The 13,003-nt window shown below is 42.9% G+C and overlaps 1 protein-coding gene across 1 annotated transcript; it reads right to left on the bottom strand.

Moving 5' to 3' along the window:
• Positions 1-1,117: 1,117 nt before the first annotated feature.
• On the bottom strand, positions 1,118-6,281 carry LOC124664798 (DDT domain-containing protein DDR4-like). The gene is made up of 11 exons (XM_047202236.1): positions 6,132-6,281; positions 5,936-6,046; positions 5,106-5,192; positions 4,989-5,026; positions 4,817-4,898; positions 4,578-4,684; positions 3,562-3,724; positions 3,396-3,485; positions 3,171-3,279; positions 2,586-2,628; positions 1,118-2,188 (listed from the first exon to the last, which is right to left on the bottom strand). The coding sequence occupies exons 1-11, from the start codon at positions 6,279-6,281 to the stop codon at positions 1,492-1,494; spliced, it is 1,677 nt and encodes a 558-aa protein (XP_047058192.1). The 3' UTR covers positions 1,118-1,491.
• Between the last annotated feature and the right edge of the window lie 6,722 nt (positions 6,282-13,003).

Below are 13,003 nucleotides of genomic sequence, written 5' to 3'. Positions count from 1 at the left end.
GGGATAAGTGTATGCTCGTGTGTGTGTGAACGTGTACGCAAGTGTGCAACCTCAACAAAGGAAAACGAACAAAATAAAGCAAAGAAAAGATGGAACTGGGGACAAAAACAAGAAGGGAATGACTAGTCAAGCGGCAGACTAGTAGTGCACGCTGTCGCCAGTGCTGAGCTATAGTTGGACCTGGACGCGGTTTCGTTCGAATCAAGGCCCCCTTCCTCCTCCGGGTGCCTGCCAGCCACGGATAACTCCGAAGAAGCTTCGGAACGAACGACTTTTACGCGCCTAAGCAAGAAGCTTCCATCTGCCACGGGGAGCACGCACGCACGTTTGACTGCGAATTCAACGATCGCCGTAAACCCTCCGGACTCCCCTATAAAAACACGGCAAATCCCCGCTGCCAGGAATCACAACAACCACTGCTATAACGTAAGATAAGACTCCTCTTCTCCTTTGGTGTACTACGTTCTTGACTTGCGCCGCCGTCAAGGGCCTGCAACCTACCGTCGTCCGTCGAGCCGATCGACTTCATCTCCTGTTCACGCGATGGCTCGTGCGGCGGCCGTGGACGTGCCCGCCGGCGTGGCGCAGGGCGGCGCGAGGAAGACGGAGGGGCTGGCGGCCGTGGCCGGCGACGGCAGGAGGGTCGACCAGGCCGTGGCGTACCTGCTCATGGCCGCCGCGCTCGCCGTCACCTACCTCGTGCACTGACCGATCGGACGGACGACGAAGAGGAGCTTGATGATGGATGACAGTAATAATTAGTCGTTCGTGAATACAGCTAGGAATTTTTTTTTCATGTAACTACATCTTGTAAGTCTTGAGCAAGTCATGAACAGATACTAATATGTTTGTTGCAAGATTTTCTTTGACTTCTCTGTGCGTGGCGGAGGGCCAGAATCAGTTAGATCGGTAGCTAGACTTGAATCGTCTGTTCATGTCGCTTCATCCCTAATTCATCACCAGCTAGCTAGTTATGAAGATTTTCACGACATGGTCTAAATTCATAAGCAGCTAGTTCTAAAGATTACAGGACATGGTCTAAATTACCTGGAGAGCTAGTTTGACCTCTCTCTGACCCTCAGTAACCCTTGCAAGAGCATGGGGCCGAAGGCTGAAGCAAAGCACAATATCCCTGGCCTCCATGGCACATCAAACAGCAAAAATAGATACCCAGTTCAACCAAAACGACACGCATAACAAAATCTGCAGTAGGCTGGACAGGTCATGCTTGATCAAATTATTAAGTATTATAAAGTATATAATTTAATATCTTCTACTGGCGACACAACATGCTGACGAGAATGTACAATCACTGTAATATAGGTATTCCCACGACTTCGAAGACAACTAACTAACAATGGGGGAAATGCCGCTGCTGTCTGGTTTCCCCCAGCTGGTACAGCTGGAAGCCGGCGAGGCCAGGACCCTAAACCTGTTGAACTAGCCAGACTTCTACAACACAAGGTGCAAAAGAGGAGCACACATGCTCACCTAAGGTGAGCCAGATTCCTCCCCAGAGTCTGCATCAGGCTCTGCAACTACATCATCTTCAGAGCCTGAGCCAGACTCTGCAACTGCATCATCTTCAGAGCCTGAGCCAGAGCCAGAGTCTGCAACTACATCATCCTCCTCTGAGCCTGACCCAGAGTCTGCAACTACATCATCTTCCGACTCTGACCCCGAGTCTGCAACAACATCATCTTCATCTTCAGAGCCTGACATGGCGAATTGCTTGGAGATGGGTGTCGGTCGTTGCCTCGTCGTTTTCTTTGTCATTGCTTCAGGTGTAACCTGCCCTGGTTGCACCATCTCTTCATCATCACTTTTCATGTTTCTTCGACTCCGACGAAGCCCTTGCTGTCGAGGCTTGCTATCAACCTTACGGGCAGCAAGACGAGTCCTCTTGCGCGTCACAACAACTTCCTCCTCATCGGAGTTGCTCTCGTGGGAATCAGAAGCATCAGTGTCCTCGTCGCTGCTGGAGGAGCCATCATCTTTATCATTATAGTCTGAGACTTCACCGTCGTCAGAACTAGGATCATCTAGGTCCTTGGCATCCTCCTGTTCTCTAACTTCAGTATTTTCTGGACTGATGTCAGATCCTACATTGGCTCCATTGTCTCCCTGATCTGGAACATGCCTTCTCTTCTTGCCTGCCTCCTTAGGTGGATCAGATTCCTTTCCTTTCCTGCATTAAAGTACATAATTTATTTTCAAGAAGAATGCATTTGACGTTGCATAAGAAAAGGGCAACTGCTAAAACTTCAGTAGATGAAAAGCAAATGAGAATGCAATCTGCGCCCCACTTTTGATGTTTCTCCCAGGAAAATCTGCCAGGGTCAAAAATCCCTGGAACCTACATCATTTTTCTTCTTCAGATTTTTCTATATGCACCATTCCCCAAACAAATGCGCAAACCATAGAGCATGCTTGTTTATAATGTAAATATCAAGTAAAGATGCACATTCAAAAGGCAGTAAGCAATACCATAAGAAATTTGCGTATACATCTATCACCGAGAACAGCTAAATACTACTCCTAAGAAACTAGTGGGAAACAGCAGGGGTGGAGTGGTTTTAACTTACGCTGTAGCTTTTATTGCCTCCTTTATGGAACGATCATAATCAGCTGCACACAAAACCAATACAGGATATCATCAATGTTAAAAGTTAGCAGGCGGTAACAGTTTATTTAACAGTTATAATATCAACTTCTACAAAATTGGAAAATAATGGAAGCAAGCCAGTTACATCACATCTTGCAAATGTTAAATCACACTATTGGTCTGTTTAGTGGGAGTTATGAACAAACAATACTCCCTCTGGTCCAAATTAGTTCACTCAAATTTGTCTAGATTCGCATGTATCTATACGCGTTTTAGTGCGTAGATACATGCGAATCTAGATGAATCTGTGGCTACTAATTTGGAACAGAGGGAGTATCAGTTATCCATTCCAGTGAACTTGCTTACGATGATTAGAACCAGTAAAAGGATAATATCAATAGATGCATAAAGTTGACTACAGAATGAGCGATGCCAAAATAGCATGAGTTTTCAATATGAACAACCAAGCTGCAGGTCATGAGCCCCAAGATAATTGCTAATGTAAGGAAAAAATGTTCAATTTTTTCACGTTTAGCTAAGGTAGTTGAATAAAGAAGCTCCTTACAGTAATTGTAGCTGACAGGTTTACGTTCACGTAAAGCGCGGGTTTGGAAAATATTAGCAAGAGCTCGTTCATCCTTCTGCTGCCGACGTTTTAATTCCCTCTCTTTCTTCTGCAATTTAAATAACAGGTAAAAATGTAGTGATAAATCATCAGCGCGATAAAGTACAATCTGCTGCCAAGAATAAATCCAAACATTGCAATAAAAACAAGTAAGATGGAAGCTACCTTTTCAAACTTCTCCACAGCTGGAATGGTATTTTCCTTGAGATGCTGTCCAATGGCAGATTCAGATCGACCCTTGCTGCATAACTTTTCCTGTAAAAGTCACATGTCAAATATTGGTACTACAAAGTGAAATGCACATGAAAAACATATCAGCAGGAACCCTAACTGATATATCAAGAAACTCATCGAGGTTAGTTGCAGCTGTTTCCCATCGAATATTAAGAACCGGTTTTGTCAAACGGCCATTCTTCCCTTTCCAGTTCTGTTTATAATCAACCGTTACATCTTCTTTGAATAACCTATGACCAACAGTTGAGTCTCCAACATACCTAGCAACCAGGAAAGTTAATGAAGTATCAGCAAGAAGACAAACAAAAAGTACCAAGGGTCTGCTTCATTATTTTATGGATGTGCAATTAAAAGAAACAAACATTAATATAAAGATTCACGGTGAAAGATTGCCAAATACATAAAGCGTCACTTTAACTGAAGCATGTGCCATATTAGAAGAGTTCTTACTGTGTATACAATAGGTGGTCATCTGAAAACCAAGAAGGGCAATACCAAGAATGGAGGAGAAAATTCTTATCAATCAGTCACATGCTATCAAGTTTCTAGAACAGCCATCAAAACATCTTTTGCATTTAAAGCCAGTTGCTTGCCTTACAGCTGAGCATCTCAATTTGATAATCCATAATTAAAAGGCATAAGGAAAACCAAGACAAATGTCAAGTATATCTATGGACTAAGGTAATAACTTGAGGTGCAATTCAACTCTTCCAATTATCCAATATAATCAAGCCAAGTATATTACAGATTGCATCAACTTTTATGTTGGAACTTTGGAATATGCAGAAACATCTTTAACTAGGTGATGAGCCCATAGCCCAATAATTGATACCAGCCTCATTCCCATCATATGATATATTTGACACTTGTAGAAAATAATAATTACATCATGCATTAAATTTCCCCATGTGCCTGTCAGCCTATGATATGCATGCCACCTTGTGTCTATGGGTAAAATAGGCATTTATGTTTTGACTTGATCAAGGGTTACAAGACTTCTCAGTCAACACTTGCTGTTACCGGCAATGTCAAAGAACTTGAAGAAAAGTAAATTCAGTGACTGGAGATGGTAGATTATGGAAAATGTGAAGAGAAGGGAACAAAAATACACACCAGTATACACTCCCATCACTGGCACTCCCTAACTTTTCTTTCCGGAAGTTGGAAATATTAACTCCTTTCTTCATTTCATTATTAATGTACCATACTGCATCATTTTGCTGCAATACAGACAATTTCTATCAATCTAATGTGTGTAAAATGCTCGAGAAAACATGTTGGTATTTCATTGATCAAATTACTCAGCTAGCTGAAACTTGAGAAATTGAAAACTTGTTCCACAAAAGAAATACCTCTGACCGAACTTCACAAAGCGCCTTGAGTATAAATAAACGAGATACTGGATCCAGCTCCTTAAATGTCTCTACTTCCTTACTGCACCAACAAATAAGTTAAGGTGATGAAAAAATAAAAATCAGCAGGGTATAATACACGCAGCATTATTTACAATACGACGATGCGTACCCAGGATTTTGTTTGAACGGGTTGGTTCCTTCAGCAACCTGAAACCGAAAATATTAAGGCCTGGGCTAGTCTATTTTTTTTACATTAGTAAAATGAAAATGTATTGTAGCAACCTACCCATGACCACCAATCGGATAGTTTCTTGGCAGTTGCTATTACCCATCCATCGTCAACATTGAGATTCTTGCTGACTGGTGGTATTCCCTGAAACATTTTACTAGTGCAAGTTAGCAAACAACATGTGCGACAAACATGGCACCTTACGGGAAAAAAAAGTTAATAATTCATTATGTTTGTGGCAAAAAACTATACTAAAACAGGCTTAGGGGTCATAAAACTGCTTTCAGCAGATGCGTAGGCAATATATCATATACATATAATAAACAACCAATGCGTTTTGTTACAAATACGTAAACCATGAAATATGCGCGCCAAAAGCCCTGTTTAGAAACGCTGAAAACAAATATATGCACAACAAAGGAATTTTGTTACAAATACTTAAACCATGAAATATGCGCCCTGAAAACAAATATATGCACAGCAAAGACGTTTTGTTACAAATAGGTAAACCATGAAATATGCGCCACAGAAGTCCTGTTGAGTTTTACATGGCTATATTTTCTTGTTTCAAAAACGTCAACACGAGTTACTAAATATGCACAGTATGCAGTTAGTGAAAACAAATATTATAAGGGGGAAGAGACAGTATTTATTTATTTTTGAAGATCGAGTGATGAAAAGGTTAGCAGATTGCACCCCCAACTCAAAACAGACCATATTACGCACTCATGCCACAACGCATCTGATCTCTGCACAGGCAATTACGCTGCTGGCCGAACAAAATCAGGCCAGCAAAGTGATTTTAATGTGCTATTAATGCTGTATTGGAGTTACGTATGCCCAGCACAGAGAAAACAATTACGATGGCGATTAAAGGAAAGTACTACCTTCAATAGGGCAATGTGTATGCGCGCGAGGTCGCGGTTGTTGGCGATGAGCGCCGTCTCGATCTCGTCGGCCGAGAGGCCCAGGTCGGCCTCGATCACCGGCTCGAACACCTGCGAATTTCCAATCCGGTTAGGTGGGAGGAGAGAAAATGGGGAAGAGAAAACCCTAGGCGGCTAAGCGGAAGCGGGGGCTCACCTGGAGGAAGTGGAGGACGGAGGCGAGCTCCCAGCGGCGGCGGAGGAGCGCGCGGGGGTCCTCGGCGGGCGCGTCCTCCGGCGGCGGCGGCGGTGGCCCCGGGGGCTTGGGAGGGGAGGAGGGCCTCGCGCGCTTCGCCGGCGACGCCATGGGGGCGGCGCGGGGCGGGGAGCGTTGGGTGGGCGGGAAGGGGGGCGAATTGGTGGGCAGAGGCGCGGCACTGTGTGTCTCTGTCTGTCAGCCGTCGAGTATTATAGGGTTTTTTTTGGGACCCCATGGAGAGCGGTGGCATGCTCTTATACTCGAAAACATATGGCGTTATTATGCCAGGATAAAGATAGATTTTTTTCATATCGATTTTGGAAAATTTGCAAATTTATAGTACTACGGGGTACTAAATTTTGACAGGATACGCTGTTGCCTGTTGGACATAAACTCTTTCCTCATCTATTTTCATTGAACAGTAGGACCATTCACGCGAAAATGAATTTGCCCAACTTGACACATAAAACCCCTTAAAAAAACTTGACACAGACAAAAAAAACCAACACCGTGCTGTAAGTTTTAAAATGCTATGGATTTTTGACTTTTTACACATATACTCTCCCCATTACTTTAGATATGTCTCAAGTCACACTTTGTTAACTTTGACTAACTTTATCGTAAAAAGTAGCGGTATTTACAAAATTAATATTTTTTTGCATGGTACAAAATTAATATTTCTAGATTCATCTTAACATGTAGTTCAATAATACGGTTATTTAATGTCATGTACCTTGGTATTTTTTGTAAAAAATTGATTAAATGTAAGAATATGTGACTTCCAAGAATGAAAAACATGCACTTATTCATAGACAGGGAGAGTAAGTTACTTAGCAATACATAAATGTAAAATTTCGATGAAAAATGTAACCGTTCGCAGCCTATGCGGAAGCGGCAATAAGTCCTTCTCTTACAAGCTAAGTTATGAAATTTCTGCTAGAAAAATTTATCATACTATCTCCGTTTAAAAATAAGTGCTTTACTTTTGTCTAGATACGAATATATTTAAACAGATTTTAGTTGTAGATATATCCGTAACTAAAAAAAGTTAGAGATACTTATTTTTAAATGGAGCATCACAAATGGTAGTAATACCGAATAATTATAAGGCTATAAGTCTCTACCTACCTACACACGAAAAAAAATCAAATCTTTTTCATTTTCTTCAAAATGGAAGAAGGACACTAGCCCTGCATCATCTAGAACTATACTCGAAAACCGCTTCGCTCTCCTCGGGTCACCCCCTCCATGCGACCGAGGGGGCAAAACCCTAGCCGCGTCGTCACCGCCTTCCCTCCCTCCTCCTCCCCTCCTCGTCGCCCCCAGAGACGTTGCTGGGCTAAGCCCGCAACGCCGGTGAAGGGGGCGGCGGGGATCTGAGCCCTTGCCCCCCCCCCCCCGCGCGGTGTCTAGGTGGAGGACCTCCATGCCGGGACCGCCATGACCTGGGCGGCTGCTCGACGGGCTCCCCTTCCTCCGACGGCTGGCCCTGGCTGGGTCTGAGGTGAAGGGCAATCTGACGAGCGGCTTCCACGGTGGGGGCTCCGGTTCCGAGGCGGCGGCCTCGTCTGGTGAGGCGATACCGGCTCGACGGCGAGCGGTGCTCGCAGGTGCGGGATGGCCTCGCGTCCGCGCGGGCGGGCGGCGCGTTGCCGACGGGGCCTGGTCTCGTGCAGGTGGTCCGAGTGGTCGTTGTGCCCAGGTCCGAAGCGCCAGCCCCTCCCTCTCCTGCCTCGTCCCACTCCTCCAGATCCACAGCTGGTGCGTCCAGCTCTCGATCTGGCGGGGGTGCTGGCGAGGGGATTGACGACCGGGAGAAACCCCAGACTAGCTTGCCGGTCTCGACAGCGGCGACGCCCTTCCCGCCATTTACCTCCTTGGGGGCGCCATCGTTGTTTGTCCTTCTCCTATCCCTTCCCCTACCTCCCCGGGTGAAAGACTAGATCTTTGATTGGGCCGCGGCGGCGCCGGTGGTGTCGTTGTCCTTGCTGAAGGCGCGACCTTGGGTAAGAAAGGGGGGGTCTGTGGCCACTGGCGGTCTGTGGAGGTGTGCTACTGTCCGGTGGGCGGTGCTGCAGCGGTTGGCAGCACCCACTTCTTCTCCGGCTTCCCGTGCAGTTTCTTCTCAGAGGCGAGCGACGGGACTACGAGGTGGCTCTCTTCAAGATGTGTGCTAGCAGTGTCTGGCTGTGCACGGTGGTCCCGCCGGGGTCTCGGCTGCATTTCCCATTCAGGCTCAGGGAGAGCGCTGCCATAGGCCGACGGTACGGCGTCCTTCGAACCAGGATGAGGAGGCAGAGAGCCTTCTTCGGTGATGAACTGGGTGAGATTACAGTTTCCGCTGCCTAGGTGCAATCCATGATGTCAGGTCTGTTGGATCCATCTTCAGCTAGCTTCTCCAGACTCCGATGCTGCTCGTGGATGAGGGCCTCGGCTACCTTAAGCTATGCTTAGTGTTTATTTCTTGTTGTGCTTGCATGGTCGATGGTTTGTAAGCTGTTCTTTAGCACCTATGTACTGGTCGTAAAAGGCTTTATTAATTTAAAGCTGGGCACTCGTGCCTTCTGTTAAAAAAAACCCTAGCCCTGCATCTGCACCCTTTATTTCAAATGCATTTTAAACATATTTGAAAATTTCAAAAAAAATACCAACAAAAATTTCACATGTATATCTTGACATGTTACATGCCCACAAAGTTGTTTCAGCAAAAACCGACATGTTTCGTGTCATGTGTTAAAAAGACAAATTGCTGGTGCTAAAATAGTCTATTTGTGGAGACATTTTTTGTCTTTTTACATAGGACACATAAATTGTCGGGTTTTATGTGAAACTTTACATGCACACATATAACATGTCCTTCTACATGCGATTTTTTTTCCTATTTTTTTTACTACTTAAAATATGTTTTATACATACCAGGTGCATATGCACCCGGGATCAGTTTTGAGTTTCAGGCATATGACTTCTTTTATTTATTTATTTAACAAAGGTCTAACAAAGATCATATATTAAAAAAATAGAAGCCATCACGCAACACCTGCACACACGGCAACAAGTGAAAACCATGTCAGTAAGGCTTTATTCCCCGCAAAATAGTAAGAAACACCCAAATTAGGAATCAGGAATATCACACCCCAAAACACCCCTCTACGCACGCTAAAGATTCCTTTATCAGAATAAGTAGGTTTTATTTTAAGAGTGGTTGACACAACAAGATCATATATTGACCAATGGTTATTCAAGCATGGGAGTGATGTTTGTTTTGATATATAAATGGTAAAGAATTCACAAATACAAAGGTGACTTATCAAATTTAGTCACTTGATCTCATGACACTCCATTCAATCTAGCCGACCAAACAAAATTTTGATCCACCCAATCAACCAAATTGGGCATCCCTGTTTGAACCATCCCAACAAAGTTACCATGTTCATTATATCTAACATCATCACCATAGATCCAAACATAACATAAGTTGCCTTTGCAAAAAAAAGGTATATGCTTTCATCCAGTCCATTCTTGACAATTTTGTATGGCTTAGATTTCTAGCTTGCCACTTGTTTTGAATGGACTCTCTATTCTTGCTATTATTGGCAAAAGTGTGGTGTGGGGACTCTAGGAGCAAATTTTCAACATGCTATGTTTATGTCCACAATATTAGTGTGTCTCCTTTAAAAAAAATAGAGTATGAGGGTTCTACTACTCTATACTACCTCCGTTTCAATGAATAAGGCGCACAAGCATTTTAAGATGAGCTTTGACTAAACAAATTGAGCAACAAAAATCATATTGTACTTAATTTATATCGTTGGATTCATATTGAACACTTTATAATGATATTAATTTTAAACCAAAAATATTTGTATATTTAGAGTAATTTTTAGTCAAAGAAAAAACACGCAAAACGAGGGCGCCTTATTTTCTGAAACGGGGGAGTATTGACATAGACATAAAATCGCCAATAAAATCCAGTACACAACAAAAAGATATAAAGTTGGGAACAATGACTATGAGCTTTGTAGCTGAGGGGTATTTGAAAATAACACATTGACGTAGACATCAAATCCCCAATAAAATCTAATACATTGACATGATATTTTGTTATTATGATGCTCTATGTGTTTGTGGTTGCATATAGGGTCCTACTTTTTTTTTTGCGGGTAAACCTGGAACTTTATTAAACAGGCGGGGTTACAGAGCGATCAAGTTCTAGCAACTGAAAGACATCTTCAGGTCCAGAACCTAACCATATCATAGACTGGCGTTGTAATCTTGCCAAGTTTGCAAGAAAATCACTAACCCTAACCTGTATGTGTTCCACCTTTGCAAAACGACATTGACACAAAATACTAGCTAAACTTTTAATCGCATTCACCCAATGAAGAAAGGGTGATCTGTCGTGGGTTGGGGAAGAAACCGCAACAACCAATTGGGAACAATCCGTCTCTATGATGAGTGGCAGTTGGGAGTGCTGCCTAGTCAGTTCAATACCTTCAAGACACACGCGTAACCCAGCTTCCATTGGCGATTGGCAATCCTCCAGGAATTGGCAAGCCGAGAATATTGGCAGGCCTTCTTCATCACGCAGGACCATGCCCAGACCAGCCATCCGATCTTCCGTACGGAACGATCCGTCAATTGACAATTTGATCCAACCAGTAGGTGGTTTAGACCAGGGTTTATTGGGACCCTTCTTGACTGATGGAGGCTTCAGTATGGGACCAGCCTCCACCACAATACTTTTTCCTTTGATAATATCTAGTGTTGGCTTGTCCTTGATCTCCCAAATCAACTTTAAGTAGCTTAGTAAGAAACCTTTGGAGCTTTCTATAGATGGCAATGGTTTATCATGTGTAGCTTCATTTCCTGCATACCAAGCACGCCATGCCACTAGCAGTGTTGTATCCACCATGTGAACAGGGATCTTCAATAATACCTCTTGGAACCAGATGGAGGGGGATATCACCAGATCCTGGTCGGTTGGTAGACTCCATATTTTCTTAGATTGCAATTTACGTTTGTCCTTGCATTACCAAACCCAGCAAGCAATTATTAAACCACACATTCCATTGCATATTTGTATGAGAATATGCTATTGGCATGCATATGTCTACCAAATAGGAGTCTGATATGGAACAGCATCATCATTCACAAATTAGCACCTTCTTGGCGTGATAATCATTAGAAAACAAAATTCATGTTCACACAACTCTACATTGTCACGTAATGTAAAAGGAAAGACACTATAGGATTAACCTATCTTAGTGGAAGAAGGGATTCCTTTTTTGTATTAAGGAATATTCATAATCAAAATTCACATAGCTAAGCCTAATCAAAATTCTCAATTTCTAAACTTCCGATTTTTCTCAATTCTAAAGTTTTTCTATATTTACAATTTCAACAAAATATCATGTGTAATAAATGTAATTTACGAATATTCTGGAACGTTTGTGTTTTCACAATTCTAGTTACTTTAGTTGTTGATAATTGTTTAGCGGAGGCATCGGTGGGTCAGCTGCTTGTTTTGTGACGGCTCACTTGTGTTTCTTTATAACCTAGGATCCCGAGTTATTGTTATTTGTTCCGAGACTGAGCGCTCTAACCACACGTGGGTATGCTTACCGGGTCTCCCCTCGACCATTGCCGGAATCTACAGCTTTGTCCAGTGGCCACAATTAGTTTGAATGCTTTGTTTCTCTCGGGCGTGCAAGCTTGTTTCTTTGTGGTCAGATGATATGATGTTACTTTTGGGGAAGCCGTGAGTGCCTTGTAACCCCATTGTCTCTTGCACGCTCGTAGGTGCGGTCCGCATTGTTAAGAGGTCATCCTCTAGTGGGCTCTGATCCTCTTAGCCGTTCTCGCAACAGCTAGGTCCGTCTCGGAGAGTCGGCCGAACTCTGATTCGGGTTTAACTTAGTTAGGTGGCTTCCTGGACATTGTGGTACTTGATTGGTTTATGTGCATGATATTAGTCAATGAGTAATACTACTTAATGCACATTGTGCACTAAGACATACTTCTTGATTATGAAGAGATCTATCAACAAGGAAACGGAGCAAGCGATACATGAAACCTGAATATATACAAAAGTTGAATATAGGCTTAGTTCACTTAAAAAACTACAGATGCAGGCTTACACTTGTACATCTAAGATCGAACATAATCCAAGGTCGAGGACATGCATGCATTTTTTTTGCATACTACATGCGAGGAACAATGGCAAGGCTTATATAGAATCGATGTGGACATTATTATTGGAATATGCCCTAGAGGCAATCATGCAGATTAATATATTTCTTATGTATTTATTTATGAGTTATTCACATTGTCCCTAGATATAATCGTAATATGTAGCGACAAGTTTTCGTCTTATTTTTGAGCCTTGCATGATGATAATTCTAGTTGTCCCTTGCAAACAAAGGCATGCAAACATCTATCTTTTGACTAATATACCAATGAGTTGATGAGCATGTTTCACGGAGAGTGTGATGTTAGAGATGGACCCTGAACTCGAGTTTAACATACCCATTTTGAGACACAACAAGATCTATAGTTTGTTAGTATCGAGTACAATGTATATTTCATGCCCTAGACTTGAAGTATTTTGACGTTCAAAATATGTGAATCTTGCCCCATCAACACACAAGGACCGGGTCTGTGAGGCTGAGCCAAAACTATCAAATGTTACATCTTTTTTTTTTTTGAGCATAATCAAATGTTACATCTCATAACTTAAGGTGTACGAGCCGACTCAGATTGGGCCTGGGGGAATATGTGTATGGGGTCCTATTGGGCCACGAGTTTCAGATCCTATATTATATATTGGAATA

The sequence above is a fragment of the Lolium rigidum genome, chromosome 6, assembly GCF_022539505.1.
Source record: "Lolium rigidum isolate FL_2022 chromosome 6, APGP_CSIRO_Lrig_0.1, whole genome shotgun sequence".
Lineage (NCBI taxonomy): Eukaryota > Viridiplantae > Streptophyta > Magnoliopsida > Poales > Poaceae > Lolium > Lolium rigidum.
The sequence above is the reverse complement of the archived record's forward strand: the minus strand, read 5'-3'. Positions and strand labels throughout refer to the sequence as shown.